Source organism: Rhipicephalus microplus, chromosome X (assembly GCF_043290135.1).
Source record: "Rhipicephalus microplus isolate Deutch F79 chromosome X, USDA_Rmic, whole genome shotgun sequence".
Classification (NCBI taxonomy): domain Eukaryota; kingdom Metazoa; phylum Arthropoda; class Arachnida; order Ixodida; family Ixodidae; genus Rhipicephalus; species Rhipicephalus microplus.
The window spans coordinates 80,328,006-80,348,210 of NC_134710.1; the positions used below are offsets into that span (position 1 = coordinate 80,328,006).

The following is a 20,205-nucleotide window of genomic DNA, read 5'->3' on the forward strand; positions in this document are numbered from 1 at the left end:
TGCCCACGCAACAAACCCGCCCAGGTTTTTGCGCTAACTGGGAATCTCCTCCCCGCACGATGGCGCCCATGAACACCCGCGTCCCCATCTACGTCCGAGTGTCGCAAGAAGCCAACGGTCCACATTATGCGAACGCTCGGTAGTCGTATGCCAAGTTTCGTTTGGCAAGCGACGAAAGTGCTTCGTTCTCGACGTCAATTACACCGGCCTCGGAGACAAATGCACAAAGCGACACTTGAAGCGAAGTGAAAATTGATATGCAAATAAAGAAATCAAAGAGCTCGACAGCTATTAGAATGTTCGAGCATATGTTGTATTTTTCACGCGCACTCGTCCCAAAATCAGCAATAAAGATGCAGCGACAAAAGCTTGCGTTATATAGATAGCTTTCTGCCTTCAGCCGCTATGGTGATTAAAAGCGTTACCACACTGGCGGCTACAAAATCGCCGCACTTCGCGAGGCGTCCTAAATGTTCGCGTGACGTACGAGAGGTCATGCACACGATCTCTTAGCTATAGTGCGTTGCGTTCCGAGGCGGATGGGGTCACGAACGCAGAATTCGGCAAGTTTGATCCTCAAGTAGCAAAAGAAAATGAAAGCGCGGCCGCACTCATTTGAGACAAGTGCGCCGTAACGAGTTATTATGCGGGTGTTTCGCATTAAATCAACCCTCCGAATACCTCGTGCGAGAACTTTTGTATTGATGTTTTTTTTTTCAGAGGTGCGCAGGCTTGAGCGAAGTAGCCACTACGCGTGTGTAAAGCAATACGCGCACCTTTATACGCAGTCTTCGTTCATGCTGTGGCTGCTGTTAATGATAAATGATGACAGAGCCCTTTGCAATGAAAGGGAGAAGGGGGGGGGGGGAGCTTGACATTACTTAAGCGTTACGCACTCCCATGGTGCAATATTACGTCTGTTACGTAACTCCTCGACCGACATGAGGTCCTTTTTTCAAAGCAATTGCAGGCGCTGGCGTGGCGCTCAATAGCAGGACGCATCACGGCCGCGCAGTATGCTCGTGTGTGATTTCGGCATGAAACTTTTTTTTTTCTCGTAGCAACGCCGAGAGAGGTTTCTTTTGCATCTCTCTCTTTCCACTTAAGGCGTTTCACCTTAAAATAGAATTGTGTTGCCTCTTGGATCTCCTGGCACTAAGATGTCTGGAATCCACCAAGTGAGTCAAGTGACACAAAATGAGAGTTCTTCTGTCTCGTCTCCAGGAGAGCGGTGACACCGTGGCAGGCAGCACGGAGGGATGACAAGAGAACGATGCGCCACTCAAAAGTTCTGTCATCGCGCATCGTGACCTTGTGCATTTTAACTTTTATCTTTTTCTGTGAAAGTATCACCAGCTCATTCTCGTTTAGACGTGAACCGCACAGCCCGCCGTGGGCGACACACCGTGGGCGGCCGCGGTGCAGCTGCATGACGTAACACGTGGCCTCTGAGATTGTCCCACGGCGAGACGCGTTCTTGAAATGAGCCAATGCACATTGCACCCACTCGCCGCGTAGTTGATGACGACATTGCCTAGGAGATCGCAAGCGTTTTTTTGGCTGTTTTGAACGTGAGAGTGCCGATTCTCCGCTGCGTGCATAGTAATACTGAGGAAGGATTGACCACGGGTCCGCTCCGCTTTCTGGCTGCGTTCAATATCTGCTGCACGGCCCACTTAAAAGAAAAATATATTGGGTCCAATGATGACGACTGGCACGGCGTGGTCCATTCGCCATTGTGCCTGTTTCTGGACTTTCTGCGCCTCAGCTTCTTGGCGGTGCGCGAGGAAATGCTCTTGGTAGATTCCAGATGCAAAGTAAGTGAGTGGTTCTTGAGAAGAGAAAAAGGCGCCTAATTTCTGTCTGCCTCTTGGGCGACACGGCGCAGGGCCTTGTAGGGTAGGGGGGAAAGAGGGATAAAAAGAGTAGAGGAAATATATAGATAAAGAAATAGGACAGGCAAGCGATGAAAAAAAAAAGGAGGAGATATGGAAAGTTGGAAGCTGGTCAAAGAAGTCTGATGATGGGGCACCACATGGTGAGAGCTAGACGGCGTCAGGAGGTCGCGGAGGGCGAACCAGTCGGTGACAACTGCGCTGGCGTCGGAGATCACGGGCGGCACAACCGGTCAGCTTGAAATACTCCGAGCAACTTCCTAAGTGGTATAGGTGTTCCTTGGTGACCGAAGCAAAGAATGTACCATGTAACGCTTGCCACCTTATGTCCTCAGGCAGGGCTCCCTTCAGCCATGAGTGTCCCCTGTTCTTACAGCGGCAATTGTCTATCCCGTACACCTTCCATGGAAGTTCAGGAGAAGGTTTCCCACTGCCAAAACTGAGGGCACGGGCTTGATTCGTGGCCGCAATTCGGTTCACGGCGGCCTAACTCACTCACTTCGATAGGTGCGAAATGCAAAAAACACCATGTAAATAGATTCAGGTGCCCGTTACACAACCTTCCGGAGGTAAAAAGTGATTCGAAATCCACCGACGTGCCGCATAGTAATATCGTGCCAGCAAATGTCAGCGGTTGTTATTACAATGTCTATTCGCTCACTGTATACCTGACACCAGAAAAGGGGCCTGAGGCTTTACAGATAGAGTGAGATCGAGCTCCCAATAGAAGACCATACATTTAACTGCCGCAGAAGCATCGAGGTGGTCTGTTTACAGTGCGTGATGAGTTATATAGATATTGTGCAGTTTACGTGCTCAATATGTCTGCACATTTGTCTATGTTTCGCGCACACACACACACACACACACACACACACACACACACACACACACACACAACACACCACTAATTATTAAACATTGCACAAAAAAGCACAGCATATCCACGCAGTCAATGATAATGAGTGGTGCGTTGCGCTGGAGGGTTTCATCGCTAAACCGTGAACTATCCGCGAATATCGTCCACTACATCTCCAAAGACGTGACAAACACTGTATATATTTATGCAAGAAAGTCATTATTGTTAAGTGGTAGCTATACGTCGCTTCCGTTCCCCCTTCATTATAACATCATCTTTATGGTCGGTGAAGAGGTGGATTGGTGACGGGGCGTAGTGGGATGTTTGCAAGGACCAAGTAGTGGGAAGTTTCCAAAGATGGAACTATAGGCGGTCACGTACAAACAAGGGGTGGACACAGTGGGACAATCTATGGTTCTTTGACACGCACCTGGATACAAGTACACGACCATCTTGCATTTCATGTTGACTACTTCTCAACAGTATTTACTTTATGGTCGGTGAAGTGGTGGTGCGGTAATGAGGCGTAGTGGGCAGTTTGCAAGGACGAAGTAGTGGGCAGTTTGCAAAGGTGGAACTATAGGTGGTCACGTACATACATACAAGGTATGGACAAACCCATGCTTTTAGGAGCTTCACCCCTAAAAATATAGGCATTCAGAGATTTTTAGAAGAGAAATTGGTCTGCGAAAATCACCGAAAATTGCATAGGTCAATCATTTCAAAGCAGGGAGCTTTCAGCTGTGAACTCATATTAAGAGCAAGTATGGAAATAGCATCAGAATCACGCGAGGTGGAGTTCAGCGAGCAAACAGCTCACATCAACTTGTGTTATTTATCAATAATATACATATTTTCATCAAGTACGTACATAAGCTTATCTTATGTCTAATGGCGAGTGTGTGCGATTGGATAATATACATTTCCAAGGTCGGGATAAAAAGCTGAAAAAAAAAACTGAATCATGGTCTGACCGAACGCGCTATCTTTGCTACAAATCACTGTTTTTTTTCAAGTTCTTTCTTCTTTTTTTTTCAAAGTGCTATGCTCTACGTTTTAGTTACGCCTGTCTCTCGATACGGTGAGTAAATAAGTGCAGTGTAGAAAAAAAAACAAAAAAAACAACAACAAAGGAACACAGCAAATGCGAGTGACAGAGCTCTGCACATATTTCCTAGTACCACTTGAGGTAGCAGAACGGAGTTATTCCAGGTCACGCTTCCTTTTTCTTCAAAGGGGAAAAATCGGCCGGATGTCAGTGGACTGTCATTCGAACACAAAGATAAGTAACCGATTAACCAGTACCCGTTACAATTCAACGTACGCGATGGAGTTCCACTTCAATACAAAAAAAAACTAATAATAATAGCACCTGGTTTACTATAGAGAACGTCAGGTAACTCTCCCCCCCCCCTCCCCCCAGTTGTGCCGAGTACTTTACGGTGAGTGCGCAACCTATAAACAATGTTTTATGAACTGGGGCCGTCGACGTCGTGGCGTGTAAGCTTCACCAGTTTGGAGAAGGGAAACTGTATAGCCTTGGGAATGGTACGAAAGATTAGCAGCGGTAGCGCATGGAACTACCGAGGGTACCCAAGAGATGGCTCTGAGTAAACAGAAATCGGAAAAGAAAAATTATTATTTTTTTTTTGTTTTTAAGGCGGAAAAAGCAAATGACCGCCCTTTTTATTCCGCACCAGGTGCGCATGCGCATACACGAGTGCCTCGGCTGGTTCTTTATTCCCTGGCCATCCTTTTTAACAGAAGTGGACTAAAGAAACCGAGACTCGTACATAGGACTGCGGGTGTCTCGTTATCTTTCACCCCCTTGTACAAAGCGTGTCGACACGTGCAGCAGCACGCCAAAGCGCTCTCCGGAACGCAGTACCTGTGCGCGCGAAGTTTGCATGCAAACGAAAGACATTCATTGGCCGCTGGCATTATGCAGTAAAAACAATTCACGAGTGAGTACGGGGAACGATATTGACAGCAAACCAGCGATGATGTTTCATTGCAAAAAATAAATAAATCTATCGTGTTGGATTCATTACCAAGAGTTGGCAAAGGGCACGCCTTTGTCTTCGAGGCAAAACGAATAGAAAAGCGTGTCTTGATTGTAGGAACTATCATTACAAAACAGTCGTAAAAATCACCATAAGGTACTTCAGTGGACGTTTCGAATTTCAGCTCTTGCTTTCACCGAGTACGGCTTAAAACGTGCACTTTTTATTGCATTCTTTTTATGGAATTACAATATACCGCGGTCAAGCTGAGGACAAGAGGGGGTGGGGTTTTTCGCAAGTAAATCACATTGGAGCGAAAGTCTAGAGAAGCGCAAGCATTCGAACATTCGGAGGATCAGTGCAAATGTATGCGTAGTACACATATACATAACATCGACAGCGGTAACAAGACATCTGAGTGACCATCTGGCCAAACTGGCCATCCAGTTTTACTACCTACGTACGATTTGATAAATATGTCGCAATCCAATCTATTCTTAGTTCATTTAATCCTGTATTACGTAATTTGAATATTAATTGAACGTGGGGTACTTTATCGAACGCATTCGCGATATCCCCGCAAATCACATTAACCTGTTGTCTCATATATATTGTACCCACAAAATCATGAATTGTTTCTATTAACTGGGCCACGGTTGACAAAACCCCGTCCTGAAGCCATGTTGATAAGGGTACAGCAAAACGTTCTGATCCAGAAACGTGAGTATGTGTACTGCTATCATGTGTTCCAACACTTGGAAGTAACGAAAGTGAGTGATATTGAACGGTAATTTGTTGCTAATTTTAGGCCGCCGCCTTTAAATACAGGAATGACGAATGCAGTGCGCCAATCTGGTGGCAGTGAGTGCATTGTGTTGGATTTTCGAAATATGATAGATAATGTGACATCCATTCTACATATCGCTTGAGTAATACCGTCGGTAAATGATCGGGACCGCTCGACTCTTTTGTATCTAATTTGAGTAGCTGCTCAAACGCCCATTTCCTAGCTATTTCAAGTGTTTCCATTAGAACAGTAGGAGGCTTCTTTCGTACGGCTAAGACGTATACGGCTAAGGCTTCTTTTGTACTCGCTGTAGTTTCTGGAAGGTCAAATACAAACTGAAAAAAATTGTTAAAATTGTTTGCGATTCCAACCTTTTTTTCTTTATAATGCCCCTACCAACATATATCAGCTACTTTTTTCCTGTCGTTAAAATATCGCCAGAATTTCTTAGGCGAAGACCTAAGGAAATCACTAAGGGCTTCGTCAAATTTTTTTTTTCAAATTTAGCCAAAGCATGCTTGAAATCAGTTTTTGGATTTCTCAAAATCACCATGACAACTTGCTCTTCCACGCAGCTTCCTAATTTTCCTTTTCATATGACTTACACCTCGGGCGATCCAAGGACTTCTCTGTTTCGTATTTGTTTAACACACAATGGAATATATTTGTCTATGCAGTAACTTACAACACATTAAAATGTTTGCCATAACTCTTCTACTGATTATAAACCAGAGGCGCTCTCGAAGCTTTCAAATTGCATCTCTAAAGAGTCAAGTATTGATGTATCGTCGGCCCTAGCATAGTTTTTGACCTTTATTTGTATATAGCTTTTCACATATCACCTTGCTCGAACAGGCAGCTCAAGACAGATCGCCTTGTGATCCTATATACCTTCTTCCACCGTCACCTTGTAATCATTTATTTATTGCATAGGAACACAAAGTCTAGTAACGACCTTGATGTCGGCGTAATTCTGGTATTTTCGAGAATTATTTGCTTTAGATTGTAAGAAAACATATTCTCTAGCATTTTTTCCGCGTTTACTGGTTCCCCACCACTGCACAAAAAATGTATCCAGTTTATATGTGGGATATTAACGGTTATATCAGGTGTTTCTTTTCCTTCACGCAATAGATTTTTATTGCGATAGCAATTATATGGGCACACTCAGCTGGATTTCACCGCCCCCGTCAGCGTCATTCACCGTGTATGTATACGTATCTAAATATATGAAAACTCAAGAAAAAAGACCATCCAGAAAAATACTCCAGCGAGCGGAACGAACGTCCGCCCTCTTAATTGTGAGAGCGAGGCGCTAGCCACTCAGCCACGAAGGAGCACCTTCTTCAACGTTCAAACGGCCAGCTTTTCATATCTATACCGCTTACCGCTGCAATGGCCATCTCGGAGGAACTGCAGTGTTTTCAGCACTACCAGCGAGATGGCGCAATGAGCGTGCGTCACCAGATGGTAATAATGCGGCGACGCGCGCTCTCATCTCCCATGCTCGTACTTTGCCCCGCGGAGAAGAAGGGGGGGGGGGGGGGGCAGACGCTCACCCGCACGCCTTTATCTCGCGGTGCGGAGGATCGGACGCACGGAAGAAGGAAAGGTAGGAGAGGCCCTGACGTCACTCGTTGTGAAGCCGCGATGAAGCCGGAAGTCGGCCATATTGAGTAGGCGAATTATCCTCTCTTGTTTACATCCAAATGTACAGCAGAAGGCACGACCCTCTCTCCGGTTCGGAAAGCACGTGGGCTGCGCAGCGCGTGTGTCGTGACGATCCGAAACTAATGGAACGGGGCTCAACACTCTGGGCCGGCGCAACACCTTCGGCGAAATCATTTCGTCCCAGTATTAACAGCGAGTAACAGCTCACCGACAACGAAGCAAGTACAAGAGAACGCGCGCTAGATGCACTGACAACGGTGAGTGTTTTCACTTCATTAATTCAGCAAATGTACAGATAACACGATCGGTCGTGCGCCTCCTACGGTTGCATTCCGCCACGCAGCCGACGCAGCGTCCTGCCACTGTGTCCGTGTTCCGCGTGAACCTCACCGGCGTCAGCATTCTGCGACCGTGGTGACTTTGAGCACGGTGCAAGTGACACTTGAACGCGGTTGCTGTTACGTTGAGATTACATGTAATGCTTGGGGAAAGTATACGAAGCGGAAGAGAAAAGGTGTTTTAATACCCACATGCAAGTTCTTACTGTACACACACAACATGAGTGAGTGAGTGAGAAAGGAAAGGCCGGGAGGTTAACCAGATATTTGCATCTGGTTTGCTACCCAGCGCTGGGGGTGGGGAAGTAGGGGCAAGAAAGAGGGGTTAGAGAGAGGGAAAAAAAACGCACGCGCACTCATACTATCAGCCTTACGCCGTGGACCACACGAGCAGCTGGTACTAGAGATAGCAGAGATTATACACCACCTGACTGAGAAAGGGCACCAAATTACATTTCAGTGGTTGCCCAGTCACTGCGGAATCATCGGCAATGAACGGGCCGATCAAGCTGCCCGCTCAGCCCACACAGAAAATCATAAACTGCGACTACCACTTTCTAGGACGGATGCTGCACGAGAGCTCCGCAGACTTGCTCGCCGGAAAACCACATCGCAATGGAATCAGCCGCACTTCAAGCATGCCCGACTGTACTCGCTTGACCCTACGCTAAGTTTTCAAGTCCCGTCGAGGCTTCGCCGAGCAGACCAGACCCTGTTATGTAGGCTGTGGTTGGGCGTTGCATTTACCAACGCCTACGCTTTCCGCATTGGGATGGCCGACACCGCAGCCTGTGGCCACTGTGGCAAGGAGGAAACCATTCAACATGTTCTTTGTGAGTGCCTAGCGTATAGTAGGTGGCGACTATGCCTTCGCAGGGAACTCAACAAATTAGATGATCAGCCTCTGTCGGAGCAGGAAATTCTGCAGTATCGTCAGGATGCGACTTCACAGAAGAGGGCCCTGAAAGCGCTGCTGAACTTTTTGCGATTGACCGGCCTTGCTGAACGGTTGTAGCTGGGACGCCCTTCCAGTGTGTGTACACACACAACATGAACTACGTATGTGCACATGGTCCTCATTGCGTCTTGCTGGGCTCAACAGCGTCGTCCGTTGTCACAAGCAGGAGCACTGCCCAACAGTCACTGACCTGCCAGGCGTTCGTCGTCGTTCCGCTTCGTCATGGTGCCCAACGCAATTTCACTGAACACTAATTGCTTCATCTGCGTCATCCGTCGCACGACATATGAATATGCACTCGTTCTACGCACTGTTGAAACCCCGTGATGAACAAGAGGATTTGTAAACGTTACTAAGAGTACAGTAACTCTCAGGAGAACACTGCGTAAACACTAACGTGGCGCAGAGCACGGATATTGTCCGCCACGGCTCAGCACGAGACCTGGGGAGGCACACATGCCACCGCCAGCCGCAGCCGCTCACTGCTAGACCAGCTCCAATGCGCAAAACGTAACCATAGCAACGCCGCCATTGTGCCCAGTGAATATGACCGCCATGATGTCATTTCCTCCACACTTTTCACGCCGCGCGCCGGCTGGGCATGCCCTCTCCTACCTTTCCTTCCTCCGTGATCGCACGCCTTGGACTCTCACCGGAACGATCCTGTTGTAGTTACCGGGCGCACAAAGTTCACTGCACTCGTTGCACAGTCCCCGTTGCGAAAACGGCACGCTTTTCAGCCGCCTGGAGAGGTATCTTGAATACTACAAGATTTATCCGAATTCAATGGCTGGTTTCCGACGCGACCACTCTTCTATTGACAATGTCGTTCATCTAGTTTCGTATGTTCAGCACGAAATATCCCGTAAGCGACTATCTGCAGCTTTGTTTCTAGACGTGAAAGGCGCTTATGATAATGTACTACATGAAGCCATTTTGGATGCTTTTGCGGTGGTTGGCCTTGGTGGTCGAGTCTTTCGGTGGATTTCGGGTTACCTGGCTGCAAGATCATTCTTTGTGTTAACAGAAGATGACCTAACTACGAGACGCTATCTCAAGGTAGAGTTCTTAGCCTGACGCTATTCAATCTTGCACTAATTGGCCTTGCCGAATACTTGCCAAGCACCAATATAATCTCAATATACGCAGACGACATCTGTGTCTGGACTTCGGCAGTAACACGCCCTCAGATACGTTCCCGGCTTCAAAAAGCAGCAACTATGATTGCCAACTACTTGTTAAACCAAGGTCTCAGCATATCACCAGAAAAATGCGCGCTGGTGGCCTTAACTCGCAAAGTAATGACCCCTTATGTCATCTCAATCTGCGGGCGACCGATTTCTTACGCCAAAACCCACCGGTTTCTGGGCATCATTATTGATAGGGACCTCTGTTGGAGTCCGCATGTGACCTATATGAAGAAGTGCCTGACCGCTATTTCCCAACAGTTCAAGTTCCTGGCAGGAAGGACGTGGGGAATGTCAGTAGACGCAATGATGGAGCTCTACAGAGCCCTGTCTCTCGGTTTCCTCAGATATAGCTTGCCCGTGCTTAGCAATACCTGCAAGACCAATGTTCGTGTTCTACAGGCAGTACAAGCCCAAGCGCTGAGAGTGTGCCTCGGTCTGCCCAGATGTACGTCAACGGAAGCCACAATTGCAATTGCTGGTGACTATCTGATACAAACTCAGATTGTTGTAGAAGTTTTGAGAACACACATCAGACACTTTGCACGTGATCCCTGTCATCACCTTGCACTGTTGCCTTCAGAGAGGCGCCAAGCATCGTTCGCCAAAATGATTGTGAAATACAACGATAAACTTCCCCCGGGCTTCACTCCTGCATCTAAACCACTCATACCGCCTTGGTGTCTTATTCGACCCACAGTGCATTTTAGTGCACCAGGGATCTGGAGGAAATCTGAGCTTTCGTCGCCCGTGCTGAAACAACTGTCTCTTCTTCTTTTGCACGAGAAATATTCAGACAGCATACATGTATACACCGATGGTTCCACGAACCAAAGTCTTCGTCAGGGGCAGTAGTTGTCTCAGCAAGAGGTGTTACCATCAGCTTTAATACTGACCACTCCACGGCATCTACAGCAGCAGAACTAGCTGCTTTGCGCGCTGCACTCTGTGTGGTCTATCGGGAACCACCGCAACAATGGTCGATTTTCAGCGACTCAAGGGCTGCCCTACAATCTGTGCTCTCAGCACTGCGTCGCGGGCCATACGAACAGCTTGTTTTCGAAATTCGATGCCTTCTCCACACTTCACACGAGAAAGGGCATCATGTGACGCTTCAATGTCTGCCAAGTCACCGCGGCATCATAGGGAACGAACATGCCGATACTGCCACGCGGGCAGCCCTTGAAGGAACACGAGAAGAAGCCATACCACTTTCGCGGACCGATGCTGCCAGTAATCTTCGACGACTTGCGCGTGAAATCACGTTTTCAATATGGTGCCCACCAAGCATCGATACGAATCGTCAACACCACCTGTCCTCTTTGATGGCTCTCCGCATGCCCACTGGACTCGACCGAAGAGAAGCCACCCTTCTTCTTTGCTTATGGCTAGGAGTGGCATTTACAAAATCTTATTCCTTTGTCATATGAATGACCGACAACGCTCTCTGCGATGCCTGTCATTGCGAAGAGACGCTACACCACATCCTGTGTGACTGTCCGTTGTATGAAATCCAGAGACAGTCACTGGCGTCCGCTTTTGCGCACTTTGACAACAGCCAAATGTCTGTGGACACTATTCTGTCAAGTGCCCGAGAAAAGACAATGCAACATAAGGCGACGAAAGCTCTGTTGAAATTCCTACGCGACACGGACTTGAACAAGCGACTGTAACAGCAATGTCACACACTGCGAAAGACAAGACTGGACTATGACTGAGTGTGCGCGCGTGTGCTGCCGAATGTGCTGTGTTTCTCTCTTCCCTCTCTGCTCACTATCTCTAATCTCCGCCATCCCTCTCCCATGCGCAGGGTAGCAAACCGGCTGCCTATAGGCTGGTTAACCTCCCTGCCGTTCTTTTCCCCCTATTTTCCTTCCTTCCTTCCTTTTCAGACACAGCCAAGTAACAAGTAAGACGCGTAATATTCGCATTCATCTGTACTTATGAGTACATTTCATGCATCATTTGTGCGTGAGAAACGCAGGGCACGTTTCGATCTGCTTGCCATTTTTCGCGCGACCTCCCAATTTGTTGCTGTCACGTTCATTGCTTCTCCTTTGCGGCAAAGCTGTGACTTTTTTAAAAGTGAAAATGCTCCGAGCGTAAGGCACCTCTCGTCTTTTCATGCGAACTGTACGCCGAGACAGACATAATTCGCTAGGGTTATTCTGAAAAGACCAGTAAAAAATTTGTAACTCTTTAAAACAAATTCAGGACAGGATATGTAAAGCTATCAAGCGTCACCCTTTATGATGTACTTATTTTTTTTCAGAAATACAAATAGGACTTAATTTGATATATTTGTAATCGAATTTCGGCGGCAATATGTGATATCGCAATTAAACCCTGCTTCATTGTTGCGTCACACAGGAACCGCCGGTGACGATGAAGTGAGCAATATTCCGGTCAGGAAAAACGGCAAGTCACCTGAAATATACATGAGAATCCTCCCCCCCCCCCCCTTCTTCGCGTGCAGTGTCGCGTGCGATGAATGATGTTTATCCATTTTTTTAAACTATAAATAGCCGCAAAGCAATCTTTCACCTGTCGCACAGTTTGCAAGAACAAGAGCCGCAGTGGGTGCCCCCAAGTTTTACACTATACATGTGCTATACCGGACGAAAATGTACTAATTGCTGTTTTTAGACGCAGCGCCGAAAATGAAAAAAAAAAGAGAGATAAGCACCAAACGGAATCGGCGAATGAGACGATCCTCTAGCACAAGTTAAAAGATTTGCCGCTTTCCCCGGCCAAACATTAACCGCTATGCGCCTTCATAACAAAATTTTTTTCCTTCTTCATCACGGGCAATTCCGGCACGACTTAGCGGCCGCCTTTTCTGTGCGTACGGCGCACAAGATATCGATATGACCTGATAAGGGGCCTCGAAAAGACGACGATGAATATTCCGAATATCGCCCGATTTTGGTTTTTCAAAGAAAATCGATATGCTGTGGCGTCCTGGTACTTTTCTATATAAACAACTGTCACCAAGTTAGTAATTTAAGATATAATGAGTAGCTTTTGTCGATTTCCCATTCAAGGGTGACTTCCACAGCTACAAATTATCGTGTTTATCAGAGTCACGACACAGCCGCTAAACCTGTGCCCACCATGTATACCTTCAATCTACGACATTGAGTACATTGAAGGTACGCAAAGCAGAGCACGTGCACACCATATATCTTCACCCCTAAACTGTGAAGACAGCACCCGCACATTCGACGCTTTTATACATTACATATGGAGTGGTAATAAGCTAAAGTGGCATACATTGGAGCCCGTCATTTCAGGCAGGCTCTAATTTTATACCTGCTAACGCCGCTATCAGCTAACAGGTCCACATGCACCAATGATATTCAAGCCCGCTTTAAGTCAGCCTCGATATAACTACGCATATGCAAATTAGGTTTTGTACAGCTGTAGGCAGGCGATCTTACGGTCTTATTGCCGCAGCAGGTCATGTTAAAGCAATCCCAGAACCCCACGTGGGTGCGCGGAACACTATGGGAAAAGCCTGTACGCTGAGTGCGCTGGTTGTTCCGTCTTTTCCTGCACCGTAGAGAGAACTCTGGCGCTAGTGTCTGTGGGAGATGCAACGCATGGCACTTCAGCGAGCATGAAATTAATGGACATGACATAATTTTTCGCCTAATCTCCGTACTTTACGTTCGTTCTGTCTTCGCGTGGCTCGAAGCTGTTTTGTCACGAAACAACAATCAGCAATAATTTATCAGTTACGCTTCACCACCTTCACCTTTTAGGATCACCTTTTCAAAGCGGGTCACGAAGTTCAAAATGGTTTGTTCTTTCCTTCGAAAGAAAACCAAAACACAGCAATAAACGAAGCTACAAGTGTGTTCGCCGCCCACAAGCGCGAAGACTATAGCAAATCCACGTACTACCCATAACTACCATGGTCGCTGAACGATCGCAGCGCCAGAGTAGCTATTGTTCTAGCAAACTCTACGCCATGTAAAATCGCAATGACAACAGTTTCTTCCCGACTTACCCAGCATGGTTGCCAGTGGACTGGGCTGAGAATGGACCACAGAGGAGCCATTCATCTTTACCTGGCACGCGTCCCTCCGTACCAGGAGGCACTGGCCGCCTACGGTGTGGGCCACGATTACGCTTGGTCGAGCCTGTGAAAAAGAGTTTGAACAGCGGAGCTGCTTTGACCCGGTATTGGCCATCCTTGTTCTCGTTGACCTACTATTGTGGCTATACTGTGGTGGATTGGCCAATAATTGAGTGGTCTTATCTTATTCAATTTTAGAGTAAAGGAAGTTATAAAATGAAAACGTTACAAATTTTGTAGTAGTCTTGTTACAACAACGTTAAAAATGTAGTCTTGTTTTACATGGCAATCATATCATAATCATCATGTTTGGACGTGTCCTTTACCTTCGTCATTCATTCACGTCCCGTAACACCAAAGTTGGTACTTGTGAAGCGAGCGAAATGGCTGCAAGTGCATCATGAGCGTGGTATGTAGTCCCATTCAACATAGCATGCATGTCATAATTATCATGTTTCAAGCATTCATACATTACTCATACATTGACGTCACGTAGCACCAAATTTGGTATACGTGAAGCTGGAGAAACGGCCGCGAGCGCACTATGAGCATAGCATGTAGTCATGTTCCACATGACATGCATCTCATGATTAATATGTTCGGACGTGTCATTTACATTCTTCATCCATTCACGTCACGTAATACCAAACTTGGCGCGCGCACTATGAGCATAGCATGTAGTCATGTTTTACATGACACGCATCTCATGATTCTTATGTTCGGACGTGTCATTTACATTCTTCGTCCATTCGCGTCACGTAATACCAAACTTGGTATAAGTTAAGGTAGCGAAACAGCCGCGAACGCATTATGAGCGTGGTACGTAGTCATGTTCTTACATTACGCATGTCATGATTATCGTGTTTGCACTAGTCATATACCCTCGTCATCCATTCACGTCACGTAATACCAGATTTGGTATATGTGAAGCTATAGCCAAACGACCTTGAGTGCACCATGAACGTTGAGCGTAGTCTGAAATGCAATCATGACTTACATGACATGCATGTCATGATTTCCATCTTAGGGCCTGTCACTTATGTTTGCCGTGCAGTCATGCTATACCATACCAGTTTTGCAATATGTCATATGAACGAAACTACCGCAAGGACAGCGAGACCATGACATGTAAATCAGGACATGCATGACATACATCTCAAAATGTTTATCCAATGATTTGTCATTTATGCTCGTCATGAAGTCATGTTATGCCATACCAATTTTGGTATATATCCCATTATCGAAACTGCCAGGAGAGCTAAAAGTCAGATAGATGGATAGATAGATAGATAGATAGATAGATAGATAGATAGATAGATAGATAGATAGATAGATAGATAGATAGATAGATAGATAGATAGATAGATAGATAGATAGATAGATAGATAGATAGATAGATAGATAGATAGATAGATAGATAGATAGATAGATAGATAGATAGATAGATAGATAGATAGATAGATAGATAGATATGATCAAGGTCTTCGTAGTTGGAAAAGAAATGCTTCGCACTGCAAAAAACATTGCACACTTTTTAAATTCCAATGCGGGTCCGGCGAAAGCCTGTGACCATTCGAATTAATATGACATGTTTGTTTGTTTTATTTTTCTTTTTTCCATGTGTAGAATTCGGTAGAGCCTTCACAGCCTTTGTTATTGGGAGAATCTACATTCCTGGAGGGCGCTTCTCCAAACCGCTTGCTGTGGCATCGCTTGTCGGCGCGCCTACATGCGCTTCCCCTGTGACAGCAGCGGTAGATGGTTTCCGCTCCAACCGCAAATATTGGTTGACGGAAAATATGAACACTACGCATAATACTAATTAAAGGTTAGTCGTTACATTTCATAATGTTTTGTTTGGGTATAAGCAGAATACTCACAATACCGCATTAAGTTTCCAGGATGTTCAAGTTATCTCAAATCGAACCGGCGACAGAATTGTGGGTCTGTATCATGGGATAAATAAACGAACACTGCATGCTGCGCGACGTAGAAACGATTGAATTATGTCAGTTGGCACGGGACGGCTTTAAGCTCTCCCATAGAAGAGTACCAAGTACTCAAAATCGTTAACCTCTTTGTCAAAACACACCCTTCCTTGCGCAGGCTCATAAGAGACATCTAAGTGCTCTCCCATAGTGAGTACGAAGTATTCAAAACCATGTAATGCTCTTCTAAACACACGATACGATGCCCAGAACACCTGCGGCATTGTTGCAGTGAAACCGGCAAAAAACTTGCAACATGCGGTTTCCGTGAAGCGCTGATGTTTAACACAACATCCCGTTGTCGTACATAAAAAAAACAAAAAAACACGCTGCTTATTCTACCATTTAGTGTATATTAAACGCACTGTTTTCGGCTTGTGCGCCACATTATTTGAAGATCTACGCTATTTCTCATTGAAAGCTGTCGCTTACCTGTGAAAATAAAACCGGGCTCAGCGTACACCATTTTCCTGAAGTTGACGCTCACCTAACTTAGTTTTCACTGTAGAGTATCAAAAAATAGTTTGTGCTTTTGCCGTGTCAAGCCCAACGTTGTAAAATTATGTCAATGTCCCTTCGTATTGTCGTCCTCTTTTTCAAGATTCAAATAAGGGCGCGGCATTTCACTTGGTAAATTCCTTTGAGAACGCCTAAAATGCGCAGAAATACGTTACGTTCAGCGTTTTGTAACTTTCGCGCTTTCTTCGTGTGCTGAACCAACGTGATTACATGCGGTACGGCAAAAAGACAGTAAAATCACATTTCATTACGTCTCTGACCGGTCGTAGCGGTGTAATGCTTATGTATATATAATGCTCGGCTGCTGACGCGAAGGTCGCGGGACCGAATCCCGGCAGTGGCGGCGCGTGTTTCGACAGAGGTGCTCGCGGCTCTAGATAGTGCTTTGGTAGAGATGATAGCAGATGACAGCAGTGAGCGGTAAGTATGCCCACGGGCTTGCCCCGCCGAGGTAGTCGTGTGGCTAAGGTACTCGGCTGCTGACCCGCAGGTCGCGGGATCAAATCCCGGCTGTGGCGGCTGCATTTCCGATGGAGGCGGAAATGCTGTAGGCCCGTGTGCTCAGATTTAGGTGCGCGTTAAAGAACCCCAGTTGGTCGAAATTTCCGGAGCCCTCCACTACGGCGTCTATAGATACAACTGGTAGCGAAGGCTCCATAGAAGCCCATACAAGTTCATAAAATGGCGGATCGCAGAACTATTTTAGGAGCGTGCCTTTCCATGGAGTGCAAGGGTAGCACTGAGTAATAACAGCGTTGGCAGAGGGTGCTAGAAAAAAAGGAACAATTTTTGTAATAATAAAAAAATGTCATATATTCTTTGCTATTACTGCTACATAATATTGTTGGAGGAAAGAAGTGTCATTTGTAAAAACACAAACATAGCGTTTGCTTAGACATTGAATCAAATTTGGTTTTTCAATAATAGTGTTTCTTCCCTACACGCATAGTAGCGCTTCAATCACAGCTCCCATAGCCCCCCCCCCCCTCCTATACTGATGTCGCTAGAAATAACTTCTGCACCGCGACGGTGGTCTAGTGGCTAAGGTACTGGGCTGCTGACCCGCAGGTCGCGGAATCGAATCCCGGTTGCAGCGGCTGCATTTCTGATGGAGGCTGAAACTATTTAGGCCCGTGTGCTCAGATTTGGGTGCACGTTAAATAACACCTGGTGATCAAATTTTCCGGAACCCTGCACTACGGCGTCTCTCATAATCATAGGGTGGTTTTGGGACGTTAAACTTCACGAATAAATCAATAAATCAACCTTTTGTGCGTAATTTCAATGAAGCTCCGATTCGTGGAACAGCTATCTGTCAATGTTTATGGACGCGAAGGAGTACGGAGATCCGAGCAGCGTGCTGTTTGACTGAGAATTGTGGATACGACCAGCGCCTAGGACGAACGTAGCAGCAGCTTTGCTCCCTGCCCACGGCAAATTATCGTTCTCGTCCCCTTTTCTTTATTCACATTTACATTACTTCTAATTACATCCCCTATTCTTTACTTGGCCTGGTTGTCTGTTAGATCTCACTGATATAGTGACCGACAAGGAAAACGAGGCCTCAGATGTAAACCCATTTCCAGTCTGCTAAGCGAGAGTCTCGCTTTGGCCGACTTAGTGCCTTCAGGTAGTATACGAGGGATAGTTGGTCAGCTGCCACCTCGTAATAACATCACGTGCTACGTGACGCCAAACAGGCAGAAAAAAAAAGTGTTGGCTACTGGCAGCGCTGACTAAAGCTCCTAAGTTTAATGCACATATATACCTCATAAAGTGGACGGCGGTGATAGCTGCCGTGGTAGCTCAGTTGGTAGAGCATTGGACACGTTATTCAAAAGTCGCAGGTTCGGTTCCTGCCCAGGCAGTGTACACTTTTAACCACTTTTTTTTTTCTTAACACTTACAGTACTTCTAATAACATCTACTATACTTTCCTTGGCATTATTTTCTGTTAGATCTCGTCAATACTAGCCTGCAGTAATCACTTATCGAATCAAGGGGGAGCTTTTCCCGTATTCTTTCTTTCCACAGGCAGTCTGTGATTGGAATGGCCTAGATTTCAGCACTGCAGCCTTGGACGCAACATTTGCAAGGCACGTGCCCAACGTACTAATTGCTCCCTCCTTTTCTTTCTTTCTTTCTTTCTTTCTTTCTTTCTTTCTTTCTTTCTTTCTTTCTTTCTTTCTTTCTTTCTTTCTTTCTTTCTTTCTTTCTTTCGTTCGTTCTTTCTTTCGTTCTTTCTTGCTTCATGTGTTTTTATTTTGTAATGTGGTGCTACCTAAATGTGTATTATTCTACTCGACATGTATATATCTATAGTGTCATTACATTTGTGCTACTTGATAGTTTGCCTTATAACACTAGGATAGTTTGTTTTGCTGTGATCGGTGGTTATTTTGCATTTAGCTGGATGCAACCTATGTTGTTGACAACTTTTTCTTCCCATTTCCACCCCGCCGCCGTGGGCTTGTGGCTAAGGTACTTGGCTGTTGACCCGCAGGTGTCGGGATCGAATCCTGGCTGCGGCGGCTGCATTTTCGATGGAGGAGAAAATGCTGCATGTAGGCCCGTGTGCTCAGATTTGGGTGCACGTTAAGAAACCCCAGGTGGTCGAAATTTCTCGAGCCCTCCACTGCGGCATCTCTCTTAATCATATGGTGGTTTTAGGACATTAAACCCCGCATATCAATCAATCAATCTTTCCTTTTTCGTTTTCGCTTGTGAGTGCAAGAAAGCCTAAACGTCATCACGTTCAACGTTTGACGTACCAACAGCTACGATCAACGCGTATAGATCAAAGTCTTGATCAGGAGTTCACAGGTGTTAATTATCTATAAGCTATCTTCATGGGCACAATTAGTGTTTAAGATAAGTTAATGTCAGCAATAAATACAACGCAAATGTGTTAGCGACGGCATCCAATCATCTAAATGCGACGGTCTAATTACGCGACTTCCCGATTCACGACACTTTGATCTACCCGTAAGTCGTCGGTCATTAATATCGTTTGCGTTTTCTCCCAAGCAACAGAAACAACAACAACAGAAACAACAACAACAACAACAACAACAACAAATTGCTGCATTAATTGTCGGACACACGCGCGTTGTGATTGGTGTGGTCATTTTCCAGCATCTTCTTTTAAAATACGTTGAATATAACCACACGCGGTCAAGAAACAAAGAAACAAAACAAAACAAAAACGAGCATTTAAGCATGCTTTTCGTATCAATACAATTTGCGTCTTTCACAGATGCAATCTTTTCCGCTCCATTGCACCGACCGCTGAACAGGCTTCTCCTTCCTGCCTTAAGCAGTGTTCTGCAGGTCTGTGACATTCGGCTAGACATTTCCGGCACTCAGTGCGATAATTTAGAAACGAAACTAACAATAGAAAGTAAAAAAATTAAAAAAAAAACTATCCTTTTCGTATAGATCGCGCTGCGTAGAATAGCCTTGCGCAATTGTTCAAACAGAACCTGACCAACGGTGGGTTACGCGTTCAATGGCAATTTATGCAACGTACATGCTGACATATGAGGACAAAGGAAACACTGCGAAGAATAGAAAAAAAAAACAGCACGAAATGTGCTACTCTTCCCTTCATTCATATAATGAACTGAATTGTGTGACTGGCCTTGAACAACATGCATGTACGATGAAGGAAAAAAAAAAAGAGGTGAACAACGCTGGCACTAAGTGTGTTTAACATTTTTATCAGTAAGATATCTAAAACAGAATTACTTCCCATTTCACGCTGTTTGCTGCGCCAGAATAATGACAGAAGTGGACATAATTTGCGCGGTAAATCGAAATAAAAATTTGAAAAACTAATTGGGTTTTGTTATTTAACTTAGGAACAAATTAATGCAGAGACATTTTTGCAATTCATGATTTGTAGCCGCCATTTAGCCGG

At 45.7% G+C, this 20,205-nt stretch overlaps 1 protein-coding gene across 3 annotated transcripts in view; it reads right to left on the minus strand.

Annotated features, from left to right (window-relative positions):
- Positions 1–20,205, minus strand: part of Atx-1 (Ataxin 1) — a 187,311-nt gene that overhangs the window by 153,544 nt on the left and 13,562 nt on the right. For all 3 annotated transcript variants that reach the window (XM_075877198.1, XM_075877197.1, XM_075877196.1), the window contains exon 2: positions 13,711–13,843. In XM_075877198.1, the coding sequence (XP_075733313.1) occupies positions 13,711–13,765 (55 nt within the window). In that variant the 5' untranslated portion in view covers positions 13,766–13,843. The remainder of the gene's footprint in view (positions 1–13,710; positions 13,844–20,205) is intronic.